The sequence below is a fragment of the Toxotes jaculatrix genome, chromosome 20, assembly GCF_017976425.1.
Source record: "Toxotes jaculatrix isolate fToxJac2 chromosome 20, fToxJac2.pri, whole genome shotgun sequence".
Taxonomy (NCBI): domain Eukaryota; kingdom Metazoa; phylum Chordata; class Actinopteri; family Toxotidae; genus Toxotes; species Toxotes jaculatrix.
Genome location: NC_054413.1, coordinates 11,399,243 through 11,424,757, shown reverse-complemented (window position 1 = coordinate 11,424,757; position 25,515 = coordinate 11,399,243). Strand labels below are relative to the sequence as shown.

Here is a 25,515-nt window from a genome sequence, read left to right as displayed (position 1 = left end):
ACATTCATGCAAACAGGCATAACAAATAACACATACTGCACACGTTTAACATGATAGTGGGACATTTTGCAGACACACAAGACATGCTGCATGAGAAAACAAGCCAACAGCCCATCAAGCTTGCGTGACACATGAACACATTCACAGAAACACTCAAAGGCATGAAAAAAGTCCACACTTTAAACGTCCACGCCGTCACGGGAACATGAGCACCTAAAAATACCGGATAGCACTCACACACCTGCACACGTATTGACAGAAAACATATTTGCAACAGCAGAATGGAACTGCTCAAAATCAGCGCCATTGACAAAAGCACAGACTCGAGGATTGTAACCTCACGCCGACACACTCATACTATGAGGAGTGGTCCCTCCAAGCAGCTGCGTTTGGCAGCCAAATGTGCCATCAGTGGCATGAGTGTGTGCTGATAAGCCAATCTACTCCAATCTCCCGGTGCTATGGAACAGGGGGGAGGCACAAAATCAATGGGACACACCATTCATATTAAGCTTGTGTTGTGAAAGCTGACAGCTATTAAATATTTTTTTTTTTTTTTTTTTGGCCATAGGCATGTGTGTGAGAGTGTGTGTCATCTGTATGTATATCCATTTTTGGATGCACATGCCTTGTCTGTGTGCCTGTGTGTGTGTGTGTGTGTGTGTGTGTGTGTGTGTGCCTGTGCCTGTCCCTGTGTGTGTGTGTGTGTGTGTGTGTGTGTGTGTGTGTGTGTGTGTGTGTGTGTGTGTGTGTGTGAAAGAGACAGGTAAAATGATGGCGTAACAATTTTCCGGCAGGCAGCCACTTTCTGTATGCCAGCCAGTCACCAGGCCTCTAGTTCCTACTGTGCTTGTTCATCTGACTGCTGCGTCTCTCTCACACACACACACACGCATACACAAACACACACACACACACACATACTATGCTGTCTACCCATGTATGTAAATGCAGGAGTGTGTGCTTGATATGGCTTAATGTATGTGTTTTAGGGAGTGTATTTGTGCGCATGTAGTGTATAAATGCTGTAACATGAATAGGCTCCTGCTAAATCCTCCGTCTCTGTCTGCTAAAACCTAAAAACATTCTTTACCAGTAGACTCATCATCATAATGCTAAATGCCTTTTGTCTTTGTTTGGAAAACACAATCACTCACAAGCTGTTACTTTATGCAGCACATTATTTATAAAATTACTATACAACATCTTATTTAAGTTTGATTGTCAGTTGCTGATGCAGTGCATTATATACATTATTACATCAGCTGTACTATGAGCTAGATTTGTTTTTATATATATTTTTTTTTCATTATTATATTTGTGGTAGGATAAATCAAGCAGGGACAGTTTTTGCCTCTGGGTGTTGAAGACAGAATAGACTGATAAAGACTCTGACACTTTATTTGTCTCTGTGCCCCCCCAACTCCCCCAACTTGTTCTCTTTTATCCTCTGTCTCTCTGTTAATATCTCATTCTCATCATCCTCCTCAGTCTCTGCCTTTTCCTCCATTTCTTTTTCCTTTTTTACATTCATCTTTTCCCTTTTCTTTTCATTTTTCCTTCTCCTCTTCTCTCTCCTTCTGCCTGATCGTTCTTCTTGTCACTGTGACCCTTGCTCATCATTTCTCTCTCATGAGGTAGGTTTTCATGTGCATTTTTTTATGCACATTTACAATTTGCATATCAATAAATTCCTATACAGAAATGTCAAAAATATGAGAACACCTCAAAAATATTGCAGTGCGGCAAAGTGCACTGTTTGAGGTTTGAATGTTGCTTTTATAATGGCCCTCTTCTTTTGCAATGGTTTAACGGCAGCCGACTAGAAAACATTTATCTCAATGAACTGACTCCTGATACCCAGACAACAATAGTGGATGAAAACACTGGGCAATGGTTAATTGGTTGGTTAAAATTTGCAGTTTATTTTCATGGAACCCCATCTAGTGTCATGACTCTTTCCTGCCTCTCACCATCCGTCCTCTTAGAGAGAGTAAGAGACAGACAGAGACATGAAGTTACTATAATATAGAAAGGGATCTTTTCCTCACATCTCTGGTTTCACAACCACATGGGACAACTGTGGTTTCAAGATAGGTCACAGAACATTTTAAAGACTGATATTAAAATTGGTTTGATGTAATGTTCAACTGTTTTTAAATATTATCTCTATATAATTCATTTTGACTTCCCTCGTTTTAAAGTGAGACTCCAGAAATGCAGTTCAGACCTTAAATGAAGCTGAGGGACATAATTGAGGGAGACAACTTAACAACACAATGCCCAAAATGAACATAGCAAGGACTGTAGGAGTAGCATCTTTTCTTATATCATCCCTTGGAAGGCTGTGGACCACTGAGGCAGACAGACACGCTTCTATTCATACTTCAGTCGGGGGTATGTGTACACAAACATGTTCCGCACATATTCACTAAATCATGATGACCCACTGACAGCAAAAAGAAGCTCTCCATTGTTGTATTTGAACAACATGAATAAGTGAAAGAAGTGTGTGCAGAACAGGATCAGGGATGGGAAATAAACAGTACATACATATGATCCACAAAATCAGCATCCAGTTTACTGATATAATTAATCTGCAATTAGTTAATCAACTGATAAAATTGGGCTCTATCACAATTCTGTCTCTGCTTGAGTCATGGAAATTTTTAGACCTAAAAAAAAAAAAAAAGTGCCAGAAAAGGTTTTTAAAAAAATCTCGGCTTTAACTTTCAGCAAAAGAGTGACGGTCTCCAAACAAGTTTTCAAAAGTCACATAGCAACAACTTGAGCTGTGAGCTGCACCTCACACAAGGCTATGTTCAGCACTGCCAGCCACAGACAGAAGCCCTGTTGAAACAGGTTAAAATAGAAGAGGCTTGGAGAGGGTGAAGACAAAAAAGAGAAGATCAGTGGATGTGAAGAAGTGGAGAAAGGAGACGAGAGAGGACTGGAACACATGGAGAGAGTGAAAGAAAGACTCTTGGAGGCGTGTGAACAGGCTGATGTGGACAAAGGGAAACATGAGTTGACAATGGAAGAACAGGGAACATTGAGGGGACAGTGAAAGTGATAAGTGATGAGCTGACAGACAATTCGAGCCACAAATGTACAACTACTGAAATTCAGCTACGCGTCTTACAGTGGGATCTCAGTCTTGTTTAATACCAGAAAGGTATCCATGAAATTTCCATGTGGGTGCATCTTACTGTCACTGCGCTTGATGGGTTATTTTTTGACATAGCGTTCATTCAATGAAAAGGTCAAAAGATGATTTGGGCTTCGAACAGCGCCAATCACACAGGAGACCAATGAATAACGTTTGTGTGTGAAGAAAGTGAGAGAGGAATGGGTGATTTGTGTGTGCAAGAGTGCAGTGCAGACGTGGCCAAGCATGAGATTGGACCACTAATCACGAACACGTGGCCACTGATCCTTATATTCCATTTTCTTTTCTTTTCTTCTCTCTCACTCTCTTTCTCTCTTTATCCCTCTTCCTCTGTGTTCCTCTGTCCTCCCCTCCGTCTTGTTTCTCTCTGCCCTCCATCACATCGTTGTCTCCCCTTTTTTCCCCTCTCCATCTCATTTTCCCTCCATAGAGTTTCTATTTTCTACAGTAACATTCTCAATCCCACACTCCATTTTCTCAGCCTGTCCCCCTTTTCTTTCTTCCCAGACCTCATTATCTATTTTTTCTTCTCTCACATTCTCACCCTTATACTCACTTTTCCAAGTTTTTCCAAGTTTGAAAAAGTTACACTGTATACCTCCTTATTCAAATGAAGGACGTGACAGTACTGCAGTGCAACATTTGTTCTGACTTGCTGGACAATTAACCAGATTCCTCCTCCCTTTTCATGCATTGCTTTTCACTCTCTGTCATCTTGCAAAATTGTTTGATGTCTCTAGCCATTGCAGTCATCCATCGATAATGGCGGTCCGCTCCTAATTAAATTACTCTGTCTCCATCCGCTCCCTTTGCTCCATGACAGAAAGATGAAGTGCTAGCAGAGGGCTAACCAGCTGTTTGCTTTCTGCTGCCTTTTTCCATCGGCCTAGCATCTTAATTAATTAAGAAGTTATACTTCCTGTTAATGTGGTTTTGTTATGAAAAGCATCAACTTTGATAAACACAAGCTCACACGTTCCCACACGCATACACAAAGGCACACGCAGAGGCTTGAAAGTGTTTTGCGCAGAAGCAAATTCTGTCATGTGTATGCGCCCACTCACTCCCACGCTGACAGTAAGACAGAGGAAAGCTGTTCTCTTCTTTGATGCTCTGATCTGCCACTGTCACTTTTGTTTGTGTGTCATGCCTGTCACCAGCTGCTCATCACTTGTCCAGAACCGCACCGTCTAAAATCGCTCTCTGAACTCCAGGTCTTTGACTTGAAAATCTCTCCCCCTTCTGTTTTTTTTTTTTTTATTTAAATCTTTATTTCTCTATTTGCACTCTCACACACTCACTTGTTTGTGAATGTGCCCTATCTTGCTCACTTGCCCTTTCCCCTTTTTTTTCATCCACAGAGTACATACTGTAAATATGTGTGATTGACAACCCTAAGACTTGTCCAGGGAGGTGAGCTTTGATCATCTGCATCTGAAAAAAAAAAAAAAAAGAAACAAAGATGCAGGAGGGTGTCAACTTGACAGCCTAACAAGAGATGAACAGATACAAGAAAAATAACCACACAGATTGCATTAGTTGATAGTTTTAAGGTAGCCATTCTTGGCAATGGTTCCCAGAGGGCACTTCCTGGTTTGATTTTCTCTCCATTATGTTCCCCTGCTTTTCCTTAGTCAGCACATTGCTGTTGGTACATTTATCTATGCCCCCCTACACAATCCCAAGATGACTTTTTAGTGGTTTTTACTGTATGTTCATTGTTATTGGTTTTGTGAAAAATGGGCAATAACTAGCTTTGTATGGTCACTTTGTTTGCAGCCTGCAAATACAGCTTTTATGCCACTGAAAAACTGAACAACTGACAAAAGCTGGAGTTTCACCTGTGTCTACATATATGTATAAATGCATTTACATTTATATGCCCTTGTATGCTTGTGTGTAAGAATAATTGTGCTCATTATCCGTACTGATATCGGTATGATTCTACAGTAACACACTTGCTCTGACTGCGCTACCACTGCTACAGTTCTGGGTTATCTGTGTCATCGCAGATAGCTCAGACCTTGTTTTGCAACCTTGGAGGAACTCCAGATATGTTTTCCTCGGCTGGCTCCTTTTATCTCAGAAGGAGCCTGTGCGTGTGAATTCAATTTGGCCAGTACACATCTGTGAAGGGCACCACACAGGTAGCTTTCAGGTAGCAGATTAACCTGATTTCTAACCTGCCGCTTAGTTAAAAATGCCAGCATCAGTGGTACAGGAAGTGGTCCCAGTTCAAGTTAAATAAGAATACGCTGTAGAGCAGCAGGATGTATATGGGAGCTTCGTCCCTTCAGATAGGTTTTAAACCATTGCAAGATGGGCCGATAAATTGCTAAGGTATATCATCAATGAATTTCCGCAGTGAGAAAAAAAAAAAAAAATTTGGATTTCCTGCCTTTTTTTTTTTTTTTTTTTTTTTTTCCAAAAGAGTTTTATTGGCATTTTCTTTTATATAACATACATGCAGCCAGTCATATGTAGTTTTCCATCAATGTAAAAAAAAAACAGTATTCATTGCTGCTAAAGAAAAAACAAAACACAAGAAACACGACAACAATGAAGCAGTAACGACAATAATGCTCCTCTCATACAACAATTGCTTCATTAGACATACATATAATTGCCTCTATAATGTAATTTGCAAAACATTTGAAATGTTTAATTATTATTGAAATATTAAGGAACTGCCCCGTCCACTATCCTTAGCCATCTACCTGATCCCCAGTCAAATCAAAATCCTTCACAAAAATTATAAAGGGCCTCCATATTTTTTCAAACATTTGCTGCTTAGCCTTCAATATATATGTTATTCTTTCTAAAGGAAGACTTGTTAACATTTGTTTAATCCACTGTGCAGTATTTGGGGCTTGATTACTCTTCCATAACAGTGCGATACTTCTTTTAGCAAACACAAAACCAAGGTCCATGAATGTTCTCTCACTTTTCGTGTAGTTATGTTTCTCTGGGTACACACCCAACAGAAAGAGCTTAGGATCTAATGCAATTTGCTTTAACAGGATCTTCTCAATAATTTTTCGTACTTCTTCCCAGAACATTTCAATTTTCCTACATTGCCAAATACAGTGAAACAGTGTGCCTCTGTCTTCCATACATTTTGTACATATGTCTGGTACATTACTATTATATCGATTTAGGTCCACTGGGGTTATATACATTCGCATTATCCATTTAAACTGCAATAATTTTAGACGTGTACTTATGGAACATGTATGAGCCTTACTGCATGCTGCCCTCCACTCTTCGTCTGAAATTTCTATTTGTAAATTTTCTTTCCATGCATTAACCTTATATACTGTGCATTCTACTGAGTGAGATATTAATAGCTTATAGATCTCTGAAATGAGACCCTTCTGTATCTTGTCCTTCATCATAATTTTTTCTAGAGATGAGAGTGGAGGTTTGTTGAGGTTATTTTGGGTTACTCTAACAAAGTTTCTTAACTGAAGATATTTGAAGAAATGATTTCTATGAAGACTATACTTCTGCTTAAGTTCTTCAAAAGACATCATAATATTAGAATCCTGCATATAGAGGCTCTGAATACAATCTAGCCCCTTAGAAGCCCATACTTTAAATGTGGCATCTGCTCTACCTGGCGCAAAGAACTGGTTGCCCCAAATAGGGCTATGTTGAGATAGCGGGTATGATTCCTTCAAGTACTTATTGACATCATACCAAATCTTTATCATATTTCTTACCATTGGGTTTTTAGTCTGTCTCCCTAATTTTTTAACCGTGTTTGAGTGTATGTACAAAGGAAGAGACACTCTAAGATTATAAGACTCCATTTCAGTCCAATGGGGACATTCATTTTTTGAGAAACAAAACATCATGGACCTCAGTTGTGCAGCCCAGTAGTACCACAGCATATTTGGACATTTTAAACCTCCCCGGTCAAATGGTAAGTACAGCAAGGATAAGCGTAATCTTGCCCTCTTATTGTTCCAAATAAAACCCACAAATATTTTTTTTATTTTTAAAAAAAGGTCTTGGATTTCCTGCCTTTTTACATGCATTAAAGGATGTTCGATCTGCTTGACTGGGTGGTGCTATTGTTAATTAATCTGGTATTTTACATCGATCCATTAACTATTTAGTATATAAGACATCAGAGAAAAATTGTGAATATGACCATGACCAGACATCTCTTCAGCTTCCTTATTTTTGTTAAGTAATAATCCAAAACAAATACAATTTCATAAAACATACAAAAAGCAGCAAATCCTCACATTTAGGAATCTGAACTGGTGAATATTTTTGGTTGATTAAAGACGGGAAAGAATTAAACAGTTATTAAAAAGTGCTGCTGACTAAAATATTAATCGACAGATTGTTCCAGCCATCTGACTCACAAACAAATTGCCAAATAAATTGCATATGAATGGTAATTTTTTTTTTCTTTTTGACCTTAACGCCTCAGTGTAGACTTCAAATGTTTTAAAACACACTCACACCAATTAACGCTCTAAGTGTCTATTATCCAGCGTAAGTGATTTGGTATCAGGAGTACTTTCAAGATTTCTATCAGCTTCAGTAGAGAGAAATCTAGGTAGTTGTGGTACTCTAGTTTTTGCCTCTTGCTTTCAAGTCTTTGTTCTCTCTGTCTTCCTCTTGGATTGTACTTATTGTCCATCCTTTGTCCTGAGCTCTATCTCCTGATCTTTTTTTCTCTCTGTTACTTGCCTCTCTCTTTTTCTTCATGTCTTCCTCAGAGGTGGTTTCTTTGACCTTCTCTGCTCTCCTGTTCTCTCCTCTATCCTCCTCTCGCTCCTCTTCTCCTCCCCGAACATCTGTGTGTGTGACAGGCGAGAGAATGGTGACAGTCCCCTGACGCTCCTCTCCTCCCTTCTCTCCTCCCCTCTTTTCCCCCCTCTTTCTTCCTTTCGCTGATGCTCCTGTTCTCTCACTCTCACTCTCTCACCTCCCTTTCTCCCACCGCCAGCCTCCTCCATCTCCACTTTATTCTGTCAACCTCTTCTCGCTTCTCCCCTTTCTCCCTCTGGCTTTCACCTTTCACTGCACCTCTGTTCTTTTATATATATATATATATCACTCTTCACCTCCCCCCTCCCAACCTCTGTCAAGCTTCCCCTTCCTCCCCTCTCACCTCTCATCTGTTCTTCTTTTTCCAGGCCTCTACTTTCCTTTCCAGTCCATGACAGCATTTGCCCATCTCACTTCTGTGGTCCCAGTATTTTTTTTTTTTTTGCCGCCCCACATCCTTTATTTGTGTCCCTTGTTCCTTCCCTAACCTCTAACATCAAGCTCTTTAGCCCAAAGCTCTCTTCACTCATTGCTTTTTTTAGTCCATCTTTTCCGGAATGCTTGCCATCACTTTCACAATCTTTTGAACCTTTACGTCTCTCAGGACATTTCAGTCTATCTGTCTCTCTCTCTCGCTCCCATCTGTTCCTTCTGGTAACCCTGTAACCCTAACATGCCTTCTGCTCCATCCTTCCTCAGCCCCTTTTCCCTAACCATCACCCTGTCCTTTCATTCACCCCTTAAAGCCATGTTCAGACTGATCAAAAAAAGTTGAACATGGCTCAACTTTTGACGCAACACAATGCAACATAATCCAACCATGCACTGTGATGGCCAATCACATACAGTAGCTCGTCGTTATGGCTGTATGTGTTTCCTGGTCCGCTGTTTGTCCCTCTTTCTCTCCTATCTTATCTGTTGCTCCGCCCAAGTGCTACCTGATCAGTTATCAATGGTGTGCATCTGGTCTGATAATTAAGTGCTTAAAAGCTGCTGTGTCAGCGTTAGAGTGTAGAGCTTCTAGTGTTGGGACTGCTAGTCTTGCTTCTTCTTAGCCTAGGATTTTATTTGGTGTTGCCATTGTGTTCTGACTTTGTGTCTTTTGTAGTCTCGAGTTAGTGTCCTGGTTGTTTTGTATAATTATGTTAAGAAATTCCATAGATTTTGTTGTTTTTAATGTATTTTCTGAAGTTAATTTTGGGTTAGCGGTGGAGTGTTACGCCCTATAGGTCCGTCCCAGTGATAAATCTGTTTTTGATATATCACACTACAACACAAAATTCCAGTGTTTAGTTTGGGATTGTCAAGGTGGTGTCTTATAAGTCTGGACTGGATCTAGTTATGTGCTCAAATTATTCTCACCATTTCTCACATCAGCAAAATGATGCCAGATTGAACAAGTTTAGTAAAAGGAAAGCTGGAAATAACGAATGATGTCCAGGCAGCAAGTTCAAAACAGGGGTAGCTTGTAATCAATAGATTCATAAGGGATGGGGCAGGAACACGGTGTCGGCAGGGAAGCAGGCACAGGTAGACAAAGCTAGAGCACAAATGGCAACATTCACAATCTGGCAGAAAACCATTGCTAGTGGGTAGGTACTGGAATGAGAGACAGGTGTGAAGGTGGCTGTGGGAGGAAGGTGGCTGAGCGTGGAGGGAAAGTCCGAGGGCATTGGTGGACAGGTGGTGAATGACAAATCTGGAAAATTTTCAAGAAATGCAGAGGCCCCAGGAAAGTGTGAATTGGCTGAGGTGTTGAACAGGGATACAAAATTAGTGGTCATGACACATACCAATGCAGCCTCTTGTGTTTTTCTTTCTTTTTTTTTTTTTTTTTTTTTTTTTTTATTGCAGGGTAATTTTTAGTTTGAATGCTTACCAGGCACCTGTGGTGTGCATGTAGCCAGTGAAGCATTAGCATTGCAGGGTATAGAATACTGTAGATTTACCATTTAAGTGGCCTTGAATGCTACTTGCTTTGTGTTTCTCTTGTGCCAACAACAGTAGAAAACTGTTAGCAGCTTCCTCAAAGCAGGGGTTGAAGAATGGTATGTAAGGCCAGCTTTCACTGGATGAATCCCTTTTGAACAAATAAAGGATAATTTCATGCCCCATTTTTGGCATTAAAATGTCTCTAGGTTTGTTACTGTCATCAGGTATGGCCTGTGGAGACTCTTTGAGAAAAGAAAGATGTATTTTTATGTCTGTAGAGTGTTTCTTGGCTCAACCTTCAGATGAACTGACAGTGAAATACTTTGTTGAGCTTTCTGTATACCCACCTTCAATGTACCACCATTATTTGTTGGCCACATTATGGCCACATTGCACATATGTCCAAACCACTACTTTCTCACTTTCCTCTGTCTCTCCCATTGTTCTGAATTCTACCCAAAACTTTTCCAATCTTTGCTTTCTATACCATGTCTTTTGAGCCCACCTGCAATCTAACTGTCAGTTGATGGTATCCCTTTTTCAGTGTTGAATGGCTTCCGTTTATCTCTCTTTCTCCCAAGTTACTCATCCTTTTCCCTGAGCTCTGTTCCTCTTCCCCTCTTCACTTCTGTGCTCATCTATCACCTTCTTTACCATAACTACATTGCTCCATTTCTGTCCCTTTTTTTCCATCCCATCCACATGCTATCTCATCTCTGGCCTCCCCAATACCAAAGACATAAAAATCCTCTCTCATCAGTCCCTCTTCTGTTCGCCTCATCCATCTCTCTTACTCTCTCTCATTTCCATTTTTCTGCCTTCTCCCCTCTCTTGTGACCCCCTCATCACCACACACAGCTTCTCGTCATTCTTTCCGACACCCCATCCTTGGATTTTGTTCAAAGCGTCACACTACCTCGGCCATTGTCTCCTCAGCTTGCCTTCTTAATCTTTATTTTCCGCTGTCTGTTTACTTATCACTATCACCCCACCCCTCCCATAACCCATTCCTCACCCTCCATCCCTTCCTCCCCCTACTCTCCCCACTTTTGATATCCCCCAGAGGAATGGCTTTGCTGCAAAGGGTTTTTGAGGTATTGACATTTCCACTGATACAGCCCTGGTTATCTGTCAAGGCCGGGGCTAGAGTGTAATGGCTCTGTAATTGGATAAGATATAGGATTTTTGTCAAGGGAGGGGGATACATTGCAAACTGCCTCGCCCTCTATTTTATCATATGACGATCATCTCTCTTGCCTCCTCCACTATGCTTAGTGTTCTTCTCCCACTCTCCCATACTTTCTTGGTCTCACTATCTCCCTTTCTCTTGCTTTGTTCCCATGTTTCTGTTTTCTCTCTCTCCCTGTCATTTTTAAATCAGTCACTTTCACTTGTGCTTTCAGCCTGTCACTTTCTTATCTGTATTTGTGTCCTTTAGGAAAAAAAAAAAATCCATCACAGAGAATCAGGGAAGACGGCCGTGACATGGCCAGTTCGCAGTCCATCCACCGCCCACTCTTCCCGATAATCATTTCACCATCGCATTCTGTCACAGGCTCAGCTGTTTGCTGCACTGATACATCAGTGCTTGGCGTGTGTATGTGAAAGTGTGCACTGGCCCCTACATCTGTTTTATGCTCTCCTGTGTGCATTTTCTTGTATTTCTTATACAAGAAATACAGTGTGGTGACTGCTTTTCTTATAGTAGCCTACATTTAGTACAGTTTCGTCATTTTTTTCTCCTCTCCCTCTCATTTTTTAATGGCAGACAAAATCAGGTCAGTGGGATCCTTTCCAACATTTTTCTTTCCATTCTGTCTGGCTTTTGCCTCGCTCTTTTGTTTCCGCACCATTTAACCTGAGGCTCATTTAACCTGCGAGGTCCAGAGGAGTTTGGCCATGCCTCAGGTGGACACCTGGAGGTGCGAAGGGTGGGCAGCTTTAGGAGGACACATGAGTATTTGTCTGGCAATGGAGCCAGAGCCATGAGATTCCAGGCTAGCACAAAGATGCTGACTGCCACTGAGTGGATTATGAAACAAACAGAGCCATCTATTCCAACAGTCAACACTGTAGTGATGCGGAAAATGGCACTGAAACACTCTCCTTTGATGCTTTTAGAGATAGTAATTTTCTTCAAAGCAATATTTCACCTTGGTAAAATATTTTCCAACTTTAGTGCACCTTCCCAGTACAGGAGATAATAAACCTTCAATTTGAGAGCTGTGTTTTTGAATATTTTTGACAACCCTCAACACAAAAACAGTAAAGCCTAAGAGGTCAAATAATTTTATTGTTATCATTTAAACCAACATTATTCAACAATTTTATCTTGAAATAACATCTTCAAAATCATTTTGATGGTACATTGACTTGTATTAGGGAGAAAGGCACCACAAGTTCCTGTTCTTGCACTATGTCACGCGAATTTTGTCACGTCAAAATTCAGAAATCAGACAAATTAGAAGGTTGGTGGTTCAGTCCCTGGCTCCTTCAGTTTCCGTGCTGAAGTGTGTGTGTGTGTGTGTGTGTTAAAGTGCTGTATAAATATGAGTGTGAATGGGTGAATGTGACTTGTAGTGTAAAAGTGTTTGATTGATAAGACTAGAAAAGCGCTACATAAATGCAGTCCATTTGCCATCCAGCTAGCTACAAGAAGAAGCTACCTAGCTTCTTCTTCAGCTAGCTACAACACGAAGCTAGCTCAGTATTCTCAGTACTGACATCATGGTAGAAGCCAAGAGACCTATCTGCTGTGGGTTCAGATCTTTCAGGTCAATCAGAGCGGCTGAATGCTAACTTAACACGAGTGGACAGCGCGATTGCTGGTTTGTACTGAGATAAAAATTTTGGGTTTGTTGCCTGTGCAATGACTGTTTTCCATGCTTTTACTGTTAACCTCTAGGGCTGCGCTGCTTCCAGTTCCCCCGTAACTGCTTGAACTCAGATACACTGTACTTGTGCTTGACAGCGTTTGCATTTTGCCTTATTTACATGGTTATGGAAAGTTTCATTCCTATATTAATCGGTGCACAGGCTGATGTAGTACTCTGTGATAAATAGATATCATCAACAACAGAACTGTAATATTGTGCTCACATGCTAATTACAGTTTCATCCATGGCCTGTTGTTTATCTCTGAGCTGAAACTGAATATATGCGTAGCTTTGTGGATAACAGTCGAGTCTCCGGCATTCATAAAATATGTCTTACCAACCAATATTAAAAAAGAATCCATTCTGAAATGTGAAACCATTTCTCTAGAAGTTGATGTGTCTGCTGTTGGAGAATGAAAAATTATATGATGCTCAAGAAGAGTGTACTAACATCTTTATAGTCAGCAGACTCTGACCCTATATGCAAAGCTCTTAATAAAACATTTCTTCCCTCACACTTTTCCTGTGTCTGTCTTGGAGCTGATGTCTGGGCCACTCTCTGCTGGATACTGACCATCTATAATAGGACAGACTATAACCTTGTAACTACACATTCTCTTTATAAAATGTCATTATAGTGGTACCATGCTGCCTCTCTGCCTGTCTTGGACTTCAGAGCCAGTGTGCTCTGAACATTGGCAACTCAGTCTGTATGCACAAGAGACAGCTCTTGTTAATAATATATACTGAAGAAAAAACATATTTCCTACTATATGTTACTTTTTATTTATTCATCCCAGGACCAAGCCATGTTACTATAAAATTATTATACTGACCACTTTGTTAAAGTTATACAGAATATTTGAACAATATACAACTCATTATAAAATGTCACTAACTTTGCAGGTGCTGGTGGATGGTCCCCTCTGGACAGTGACCATTACCAGTGGCTACAGGTGGACCTGGGTTCCAGAAAGCAGGTGAGCGCCATAGCAACACAGGGTCGCTATAGCAGCTCCGATTGGACGACACGGTACCGTCTCCTCTACAGTGACACAGGACGGAACTGGAAACCATATCACCAAGACGGCAACATATGGGTGAGTGAACAAGAAATTTTGTTAGTTTGTTTGTGTACACAGTATGTGTGTGTATAAGCCACAGCCACAGACTGTCAGATAGAGAACAGACAGTAAGACCATCAAAGACAGAGCTCCACAGTCGGCCCGTTTTTAGATTTATGCCGGGTGATAATTGTTGATAATCATATCCAAAGCTATGTGTGCGTTGTTCCAGAAAATATCTGGTGCTGTAACTGTTATGTTCTCCCTGTTAATTATATTTTAGTCTAAAAATGAATGTATGACTCAAGATGTAGGACTGGTCAGAAGGGAAACATTTTCATTATGACAGAAGAGGAAATTAACACTCCACTGTTATTGCAAAGTAAAATATTACATAATAATATTTATTTTCTTGCCATTATTATTAAAATGTGAGGGCTTCCTTTCACCCTCACTTAACCCAGAACAAAAAAACCTTGCTTAGGAGGAAAAACTCCCAGGCCCTGTTCAGACCTGGCATTTACATGCGTCTCTGGTGATCCATTCACAGGTAGACAGCTCTAAGTACAGGTGTGAATGCACCCAAGACGCACTGAGGACACACTTGAAAGCCGATCACTCGGACCACATTCTGAGGTTGTCTGGGACACACATGGCCACATTCTTTTCAGAGTATGAACGCACATGTGTCCTAGCCTATGTACAAAATGTGTAAACTGGCTTTGTCCACGGCATCTGAAAATTTTGAAAAGCTCTTAGAGATATATTAGGAGTGCGTCAAACAACTTGGGCGATTTAGTTTGATTTGTCTACCCTCCAGCAGACTAGGCACGGGATGTGCATCGCTGCCTCCCGCTGGTTAAAAACAACAATGCATTTGGGCTTTGCAAACAGAATCGATTTACGTCTTTATCTGCATATAAAGCGGGGAAGTGAGATCTGATCAAGTGGTCACTGGAGACACATGTTGAGATTCATTTTAATGCCAGGTGTGAAGCTGTCCACTTGTGATCGGATCACCCGAGGCGCATGTTAATGCCAGGACTGAACAGGGCCTCAGAGTGTCACAGTGTGGTGCACATAAATATTCATCAATTAATTAGCGTAGTTTTTACCAAATGTAACATCTCAGTCATGGACCTTATTCAAGCACTGATGTGTTCAAGATGGAAAATACACTGAAGAACAACATGTGGGAAAGAGCCACTAGCTCTTTATTTGCTGACACCGCGTGGATGTGATCTCTTTATACATCATCTATGTCTCTTATTCCAAACCAGCAGACCTCCATCACCGCAGTATTAGCAAGCACTTGAGTGGGGCATCTGACAATCCATGATCATTAGCTAATGGGTTAATGGCCCACACTATTCACTGTTTCTGTTTGGTGGAGGTGCTACAGGTGATAACAGATGGGCTTTCAGCGAGAGGAGAGGAGAGGAGAGGAGAGGAGAGGAGAAGAATAGTCATGAATAAGATTGATACACCAAGCTAGTCAGCAGAAATCTAAGACCTGGAGGTAAATGGGAGGGGCTGTTTGCATGCTCATCTCCACCAGTCAGACAGGGAATGTTTTTTTTTTCCCTTTCCTTTATTCTCATCTGCTCAAAGGATCTGTGTAGGAACCCTCCCACTGTTGCATCCTCAAGGTATCACCTCTTGTAGAAGACCATTAGGTCGATGAATTTTAGTTTATTTATTGGTCAGGGACAACACATGGTAATTAACATCAATATGTTGTAAATGTATTAGATTAAGCAAAAAGTCTGAACAAAGTAAAACGATTTCCAAAAGCGAGCAAAACAACATCAAGGACATGTCGAGGGATGCAGAAAAGTGAGAAGGAAACCTGGTGAAACATGATACAAATATGACTCATATATCTTTAATATATCACCATAACTAGATTAGTCAGAATGCTATTTTGTATGACAGTAATTGAATTTAAAAAAATGACATTTTTGTTTGTAGCAGGCGAAGAGTAGCTTTTAACTATACTGGACAGAGTATTGAGAAGTGTATGTCTTTTTTCTTCGGTTGCCTATCTATGAAATAAATGTTAAAATGAAAAACCTTGAAAACAGGTGGATTAAAAAAGAAGCTGACCCTGCTGACCACTTTCAACCTCTGTTTTTTAAACTTTGGTACATATCAGAATGTTACAGAGTACAGAATCTGATAAAGGAACATTTCTTCTGCAGAATGATAAAAAATGTTTTGTGTTAGGCTCAGGGAACATATTCTGATTCTTAAGCTGCAAAGGAAAGTGTTGCTTGTTTTTTTTATGTTTGCTTTCCCACTAAACTACAGAGTTCCAGTATTCTTAAATTTAGAGTTGCTTTTCCAGTGAAGTATAGTTTGCAAAATGTTTGTGCTGCCATGTTTATTTTACCACAATAAAGTCAAAATAACTCACACACACTGGCAACCAATTTTCACCACCTACAACAATCTTGACCTCCTTTTCTCAAGCTTGGAAAATAGTATTTCTAATTCAGATTCTGACAAAGAACCTTTCAAAGCTATTGGCATGTAAAAAAAATGTTTAGCTAACATTAGTAATTTTAGCTGACCTCTGACTTTGCTGTTGTAAATCTGTCGTAAACAAAGATGAAAGATTTAAATAAACTACAAACAAGAACTGACAACTGACATACATCATCGAATGAATGTACCTTCCAGCTCATGTATTCAGTGAAGATGGAGCCTGAGGCTTGCCCTCTTGGTAGCTAATTGATTGACCTTGATATACAGTATATCCCTTGCAGACAGAGATACGGCCTTACCTAATCCTGCCATTGGCCGCCTACTATATAGCCTAATAAATTAATATCAACAATCAGCATTTCATCGGTCCAGCTTGTCACAAGCTTAAGAAAGTGTGTCCTGTCAGACACTTTTCAGGGCAGAGTATCTTTTAATTGACTCTGCTATGTATTTCAACATTTTTCCCTCTGCCAATGGGTCAGCTAAAAAAAATAAAAAAATTGGATTGGCAATGGGCTCCTCCTCTCCTGGGTTAGGTGCAGAACCTATATATAAGTTTATGGACACCATTGTTTACAAGCTATACAATTATAAGCTCTAGTTAGAATGTGTTCTCTTACTCCCAAATGTGTACAGTTTTTGCATGTGTGGTTTTTTGTTAGTGGGTATTGAGCTCTGCATTAAACCCCAGCTAGCTTCATCACTACTCTGTCTTTGAGGACTGTTAGGACTGGTTGTGTTGACAAATATGCAACTTTTACAGTTGAAAGTAAATTAAGCTGCAGTTTTTGTGTGCTGCATAATAATTGTTTGCCGATTATTATTTATTCAGAAGTGTTTTCCTTCTGCCATTAACCCTGATTCATTGCCTCTAATATTTCTGCAAATGCTCCAAAACACATTCATCTCTCGGGTGTTTTTGTAACTATAGAAGTTTTTTTTTTTTTTCTTTTCAGTTTTGCCTAGATGTATGACATATATATTGCTTTTTAATTTATCGCCAGTGTAATTCAAAATATTGCTTATATAAACAAATACAGAGCCAATAATTTTAAGCTGGGCATATACCATCAATAACCCTTCGTGCAGTAACAAGCAAAACCGGAGCCATTTGTTTCTCTCTGTCTCTTTTCTTATTTAGAGGAGGCTTGGGGATGCAAGCAATCTACATGAGTGCACACACACATGCATGCACACATACTTCTACTCCTACAAAAACTTGGTGATGGTTAAAATGTGCCTCTGCACAAGTTTAGATCCATTTTTGTGATCATGTGTATGTGTGTCCACTTGTGTACAAGTGGTGATAATATTGGAGCTATCAGTGCTATTGATCAAAGAGATGGGGATGGTGGGGTACTAATGCCAGCTTAATGTTACACACGCATACACACAGACACAGACACAGACACACACACACACACACACACACACACACACACACACACACACACACACACACACACAAAAAGCTACCATCAGGCCCTGTTTCAGCCCATTCAATCACACTCTGCTCAGTCCCATTCACCACTGGATGAGGTTCACACAGTGCTCCCCAGAGAGAAAACCATCAGTCCTGCACTCTTATGCATGAAGGTTCTATTCAGGAACCTTTTGCCACCAATCACCGCCCGCCGTTATTCCACACTGATGATTTAACTATTTCGCTGCCAAACTGAGAGGCTGTTACAATAATCATACTGATAGGGGAGCACTTATTGACTGTAATGGGAGATGCAATGGATTTATGTATACATAATATCTTATTCTTATCGTATTCCAACCACTAGTGCACAATAGAGGAATTTGTTGATTAGCAGGTCCACGTTGTTTATATCTTGTGTTTTACTGGCATATTAAAGACATTTTGTAATTCTAAGTGGTGGTAATGTACCTTAAAAAGTATGAATGTGCCCAAAGAGAAGAAAAAAATGGCAAATAATTGTAAAGAATCAGGATTTACAAATGGAAGAACAAAATGAATCTATTTGTCAGACTGTAATGACATATAGAATATGATTCGATTGCAAAAGGCACAACCGTGTTCATTCAGAACAAGAACTCGACAGAGTACTTTAACAAAATGTATTTTTTTATTTGCTAAATAGCGCTCTATCAATGATGGTGTAGAAATCAGTGGAAAACAGATTCACAGATTTCCTTACTTACTCAAAGCTAAGAAAACCGTCTCTCATAAAATAGTGACAGTTGCAAAAATTATAGTCATATTTTAGAAATTTGGAGTACTCGGTGACAGGTAACAATTTATTTTAAAAAATGTATGTCTAGAAAACCTTTCAAGTAATCATCTTAGTGTCTGTTTTTTTCAGTTTAACTCTCGGTGTTTGATACCACAGTGCTTTCCACACTTGTCTCAGAGGGAACGTTAGAAGCTAAATGTGGTGCATAGTGAATTCTGTTAGAGCACATAAAACAAACAAACAAAATAACATTCTCTCTGATTGCACATTAAAACTCAATTAACCTTCCAAAATTTCTAAGTTGCATTTTCTTTCCACACACTTGTTTACCATAACTCATTCTAATAATGTCAGCAGGCCTGCTCTCACATTGTCAGATGATTATTTACTCATCTGGATGAGAAGCTTGAAGCTGCAAGCACACCAGGTCACTTGACAGTAATGTATGTACCCAATAAACTGGCACAGCCACGGCCGCAAGTTGTAAGCTAATACCAGATCAAATGGGGGACACGTTAATAATGGTTTCTCACTGGACCAGTGAAAAATAGCCCTCTACTTGATTTTTGGTCTTAACATAATTCTTAAACACGACATAAGTTACTGCAACCCAAAATTTCCCCATAACATATTTGATGTTCCATTTACATAAATATGTAGCACATAGATGTAGTCAGATTTTGCATTTGTAGGTCTTAGGGGTTAGATAGAAGAAAAGAAAAAGCCAGGAAGCCAAGAAAAACAGTACATGGTTACATCTGCAATACTGTGTATGACGATGTTCTAAACAGAAAAAAAAGATTGCGTTCATTTAATTGTACATATTAGCTACCGTAAAGAAATATCACAGAGTCAGAGGAGCTTTGAGATTAATAGTGCCATAGCACTCACATAATTCTTCAAGCCTCTGTGCTCTGGAAACACATTACTGACCTTGTTATCTTGTCAGCTGGTCTATGAGCCATTTTGGCCCACACTTGAAAAAAACAGGGCATACGACATGAGGCAAGTGAATTATAGTTACCCATAACTCTGACAGGCCTGCTAATCCAACTCACATATAGTAGTAGCTGTAGTAGTAACACAAAATTTGCAGCCTACTGTCCTGGTAGCCTATGAAAGGTAGATACATTTCTTTTAAGGGTGGCTCCAAATTTATCAAAGTTACAAAAGGGACACTATTCAGGTATTGTTTAGTAGTATGAATAGACCCCCCCCCCCCCCAAAAAAAAAAAAAATAAAATCCCAGGGACACTACTCTTAACAAGATCCTCTGGTTGTTCACACTCAAACTCTGGTGCGGACTGCAAAACCAAATTGACACTGCTTGAATAGGGGGCAATGTTTGAATTACACTGTGCTTTTCAAAGGAAGACAGTAGCAAGAGAAGCTGTGTTTGCCGAAATGCAGAAGTTTATAACAAAATATGCTAATAGGGAGACATTAAAAAAGTTAATTACATGGTCACACGATCACTTCATTACATTGTTCATTTGTGACTCTATTCTGTGTTTTCTTGTTTTGTTTTGTTTTAGCGACAGCACACTGGTATTTCAAAAAATACATATTTTCATATAGCATACAAAGTAATCTGACACGCAGCAAACAAAAAAGAAATAAATTTATACATTTCCAGATGAAACTGTGTTGGAGCTTTGCTAAAAAAAAAAAAAAAGGGATAGGAAGAGGGCACATATTGCAGATGTAACGTTCTGCTCTTACCAAAAAGGGCTTGGGGATTATTTGCTCCACTCCCAGTGCTACAGGCTGTATACAGTATAAACTGAACCTAATGATGCAGAAATGTGCGTGCGCAAGCTTGGCGCGCGATTGTGTTCACGTGCTCACCTGTGTGTAAGCGTGAGCAAAGGTGTTCATTTGTGCCCTCTCGAGAGGGCAGAGCTGCTAGACTGTGGTTCATCAGGCAAATGAATGGTGAAGTCTCTGTGTCTCAGTGGTGACGACTAATTCAGTTTCCAAAGCTGCCGAGCATGCACCGATAAATAATGCACCTGCATTTATGCACCAATGAACTGCATATCTCTCTCTCTACCTACCTTTCTCTTCCTCTGACGCACGTCAGTCTGATACTTATTTCACATTTCTTTGTCTTAATGTTGCTGACTGCCTCCAAGCTGTTTCTATTGTCATCAAGACCAATAGGTTTTTTAATGAGTTAGATTTCAGAAAACAAATGGAAGATACAATACAATAAGCAGTCCACACTAACGGTAATTCATTAAAACTCATTTATGTAATGTCAATAAAAATAAGTTACATTACATCTTACATAATCAAATCAATTGCCTGCTGAAGTAGAGCTGTCCCTTCAGCCCAGCAGAACGTATAACTTAACAAAATGAGTAAGTGTTTCTAGTCAGTGAGTAAGCATAACTACAAATTCACAGGTTTTATGAAAAAAAAAAAAGATTTAAATAAAGAAAACACTGAGATTTGATTTGGGCCAAGTAATTAACGGGGGTTCTGAAATGTATTGACATGTAACAGGTCTCCCAAAATGAGACTAATAGAGCAGAGTGCAAATTTCTGAAACTGTAGTTGTTCTTGAGTAACTGTATTTACTTCCCACCCCTGGTTTTCACTTTTGCAACTTATTTATCCGCAATAGCTTACAATCACTTCTGAAAAAGAAATGAAAGTACAGTGCTGACTTTTTGAACTTGAGCAATTCCCAGACTTAAACCTTCCCCCACATTTTTTTTTTTTTTTTTTGCATCTGATTAAATACAGAAATCAAGTGCCTCATACATTTCCATTCCATCTGGCTGACACTTTTATCTAGACGGGCTTACATTAGGAGGAAGGGGAGGAAAGAAAGTGTACAGAAGGCACTAAAGCAAGGAAAAAAAACTGTAAAATGCTTAGTGTCTTAAAGACAAAGCCAAGAGCGCTCAAAATATCTTGCATGTATCTGTTAAAGGATGAGGTGCATATGAAGATACATGAACTGGTCTTGAATAAAAAGCCATGGGCTACAGTTTTTAGAACAACAGAAGTGTTTCATGGAGTAATTTGGTTACAACGGCACTATTACTATGGTACTGTAACTGACTTTTACCTCACTTGTAAATTCACATTTAGCTGGCAAATCTTCAGCCTGCTAAATGTCAGCTTGTAACTGAGATACCGGGAGGGGTGATCCAGATCTCAGCTGGAGTGCTACTATATTTTCATTTTGTATTTACTATTCTTTATATGTATTTGTTCTAATTCTTGAAAGTGTCATTTCACAATAATATTTTTAAAGCTTCACTTATATGGGGTGGGAGTGGGGACCATTTTCATTTCCTTATGAAGCTTCTGAATAAAAAAGCTTGTTTGTTTGTGTGAGTGGGAGAGAGAATGAAGTGTTGGCTTTGCTGCAATAATATCAGGAGTAAGAGAAAGGGAGATATTGTGTCAACAGAAATCTTTGACTCATTTCTTCGCTCTAATTATAACCATTCCACCAACCACGTCCAGTACAACTGCTGAAGCTTTAAATGTTTGAATAATAACACCCTTTCACTACATTATCTAGAAATCATTTCAGGAGGCCAAATATTCCACCCAAATCTTCAGACATTTATGCGGTGAAAATGACCACATGTATTTAGTGGTTCTATCTAAGTGGTACCTCTCATCAATAAAACTGCCTTTGTGGCCATTAGAATAGGAAACACTTTGAACGATAACAAACAGCCATTATTGCTGTGTCAAACCACACTGATCAGTGTACTGCTGTATGCCTGGGCACCTATTTTCTCACTGATTATTAATTGTTCCGGAGCATCCGCATCCATTACCAAACATTATGTAAAGATGAATACATTCCACCGAGCATTGCTGAACTCAAGCCGACGGTCCAAGACTCCATGTAATTGAGTCAAGTCACTGATGTAGATGATCAATTGCCACCACACAAAGAGCAACTGGTGCCAGCTGATGAGACGGATTGGGAAGGGGATCAAAGGAGATCCATTTCCGTCAGAGGAAATGAGGTGCGCTCATTTGATATTAATGTAAGATCTTTTAGAGGTTTAGCATTCAGTTTGATGTGTGTATTTATAGATATCAGCCTCTTGTTTTCATCAGGACTGATATTGACTCGGCCCATACTGTGTTAAAAGAGGTAATCGGGCACCTGCATGCACAAGTTCATGCACATGCACTCACAGATTCATTCACATTGACGACTGCTGACCAGTTACCAATGGCCATCGTTAATGAATTATTACATCCAAAATGTTTGAATTTAGCTAATCTGGCTACAAAGTAATGCTTTGCTCAAAGTCATAGATATGACTTTTTAGGGCTTTTTCTTTATCTACATTGATATAAAGTCTCTTCTAACTTTCAGCTTTGTATCTTGATCTGCAGCAGTGACTTCACAGGACTCGAACATCAGCCTTTTTAATGTCACTTCACTTCATTCAAGATAAGAGTAGTATGGGAATTAAAAATTGCTGAGTGTGAACGAGGATGATGAATCGAAATAGAAAGAGCGGCCACTTTCCGCAGGGTCGTGGACATCTCCTTTGGTTCGACTTAAGTGGCTACTGTGAAATTTTAATAATACTGTTGTGAACATGAACGTTATACTTGTATGACAGTGGACAAGACAGTCAAAAGTTTAGTGAAATTACACCTTTGCTGTAATTTCCACTGCCCTGCCTTTGTCTCAGTGTTTCATGACATCAAAAGGTTTGTGGTAGCCATTTTAGATCAATGGTGCACAGATGGTGCCGTATGAACCACTCAAGAATGAACTTTTTTTATTCTGTCCACAAAACTGTGATGAGTAACGTCTGTCTGAGTCACTTTGCAGAACAGAACTTGCCTCTCTCCAAATGGTTCTTGCGGGTCTTACAACTAATGTCAAAGCTCTTTCTGAGTAGGAGGTGTGATGCATAAATGAGTGTGAAAATGTTGGCCCTCTCAAACGTCATGTCATAACACACATACACTCGCACATGAATTAGTTAGTAAAAGGTTAGCAGGTGCGGACGCATGCACACGCACACAAACACAGAGACTTAGCTCCGTGTAGCGTGTGAGGTTTTATAGCAGAGTCAGGGAGGCAGTCTTCACTCCATCAGAGTTGGTCCCTGGTGAACAGAGGGGAGAGAAGGTGCCAAATGTTCACAGCCTGAGTAATGGGCTCTTAAAACTCTATTCTGTGTGTGTGTGTGTGTGTGTGTGTGTGTGTGTGTGTGTGTGTGTGTCTGTGTCTGTGTCTGTGTCTGTGTCTGTGTCTGTCTCTACAAAATTTAATTCAGTGCATGGAAATATTTTGCACACCAATGATTATTTAGTGTAGTTAGGGGAGGAAATACTGATGATGGTGTGATTCTAAAATGTTTGATTTTTATAGAGTAATTTCTTTCTTTTGATTGCTGTAAAGTAATAAATGAACCAAATGGAAGTGTATGAAAAGTATTCGCATGAGAAGTTCTGGAAGTGTTCCTCATTTTTCCCCTAATAATGTACGTGGTGCAAAGAAAAGATTCTAGTTCCCTTTGTCACCAGCTCTTTGGGAGCTCCTTTTAGCAGGTGAGGGCAGTTGATGAGAGACTGAACTGAGGAGGAATTCTCAGGCATATGGCTATAAATGATACAAAGGAATATAATAATGTACCGGCCCCAATAAAATAGCATAAAAAACCTTCAAAGGACTGTGCCTGCACAAATAAAAATAGGTGTTAAAGCATTTGATGTGGAGAAAGGTTTTCTGGCAGACAGCTACTAAAAAAAATGAAATAAAAATGTAAAAAACAAACAAACTGAAAATTATAATTTAAATTAGAAAAAGAATGAAAAAGAATTCAAACCTGTCTCCTAGTTTAAAGTCCCATACTTGACCAATTCATCTACCACAACCTGCTTGCTGTTTAAACTATCTCACCTGACTTCCTAAAACCTTTTTAGAAGAATGCCTTTGCTAGTTCAAATGTATTTATAGCCAAAGGAAAGACATGACAGTTATGTTACATAACTTGCTAACACACAATATACAGACGGATGAGAAATTACTGGAATAACCTGAAGAGATGAGTAGAGAATCATAACAAATGCAGGTGCTTCCACACAGGTGCACTGCATGGTACAATTAAGCAATTAACATCCAATCACGCACTGTGGCATGTATAGAAATGACGCAGTTGATTCTCATTTTGTATCAAGGTGGTAAGAGGAAAAGATCTAAATGACTTTGAAAGAGGGTTCATTGTTGGTGCAGAGATAGCAGGAGTTTCAGTCACAAAGGCTGCTCAACTGGCTAGTGTTTCAGAAGCATTAGTGTGACATGTAAGGAAAACAGAAGAACAACTCTTCCTCTGGTGACTGAGAATGTCAATGCAGGACATGATCAGACTGTATCAACAATAACAGTCTGTTGACAATTACATAGAGCGGGATGTAATAGTAGGGTTGCAGTGCATAAACCACTCATTACAAAGATGAATGCACATTTGAGAGTTTAGTAGTGCAAAAACCAGAGGCACTGGTCTACTGGGATGTGGAAAAACCTGATATGGTCAGATGAGTCATCCTTCTCCTCATTCTCTAGTGGGCGAGCACATGCGTGACGTACACCAAGAGAATGGTAAAGGTCTGACTGCCTGACTCCTACAATAAGGGGACCCAGTGGCTTTGTTATGCTGTTTCCTTAAAGTGAAGCGTCACTGCAAATAAATACAAAGTTGTTCTGAGTGATCTTATGATGAATACATATCTATCCTGATGGGAGCTGTCTGATCCAGGATGATAATGCCCTCACCCATAGAGCATGAGGGATCAGTGAATGGTTTGATGAGCATGAAAATGGCACATTGAAGCTGTTTTGGTGGCACATGGTGGCTCAAAACCTTACAATGACACTTCATCTTGGTTTTTCCTTCAATTTGTTATCTGTCTGTATGTACCTTTTGTTTAGAATGTATGGAGAAATCACCTGGAAAAACACATAAATGCTTTTAGTCCTGTTTAAACTTGGGTAT

General features: G+C 39.7%; 1 protein-coding gene across 1 annotated transcript in view; it reads left to right on the top strand.

The window, feature by feature from the left end:
• Positions 1-25,515, top strand: part of cntnap2a (contactin associated protein 2a) — a 313,547-nt gene that overhangs the window by 126,952 nt on the left and 161,080 nt on the right. The window contains exon 3 of the mRNA XM_041065446.1: positions 13,672-13,865. Coding sequence (XP_040921380.1) covers positions 13,672-13,865 — 194 coding nt within the window. The remainder of the gene's footprint in view (positions 1-13,671; positions 13,866-25,515) is intronic.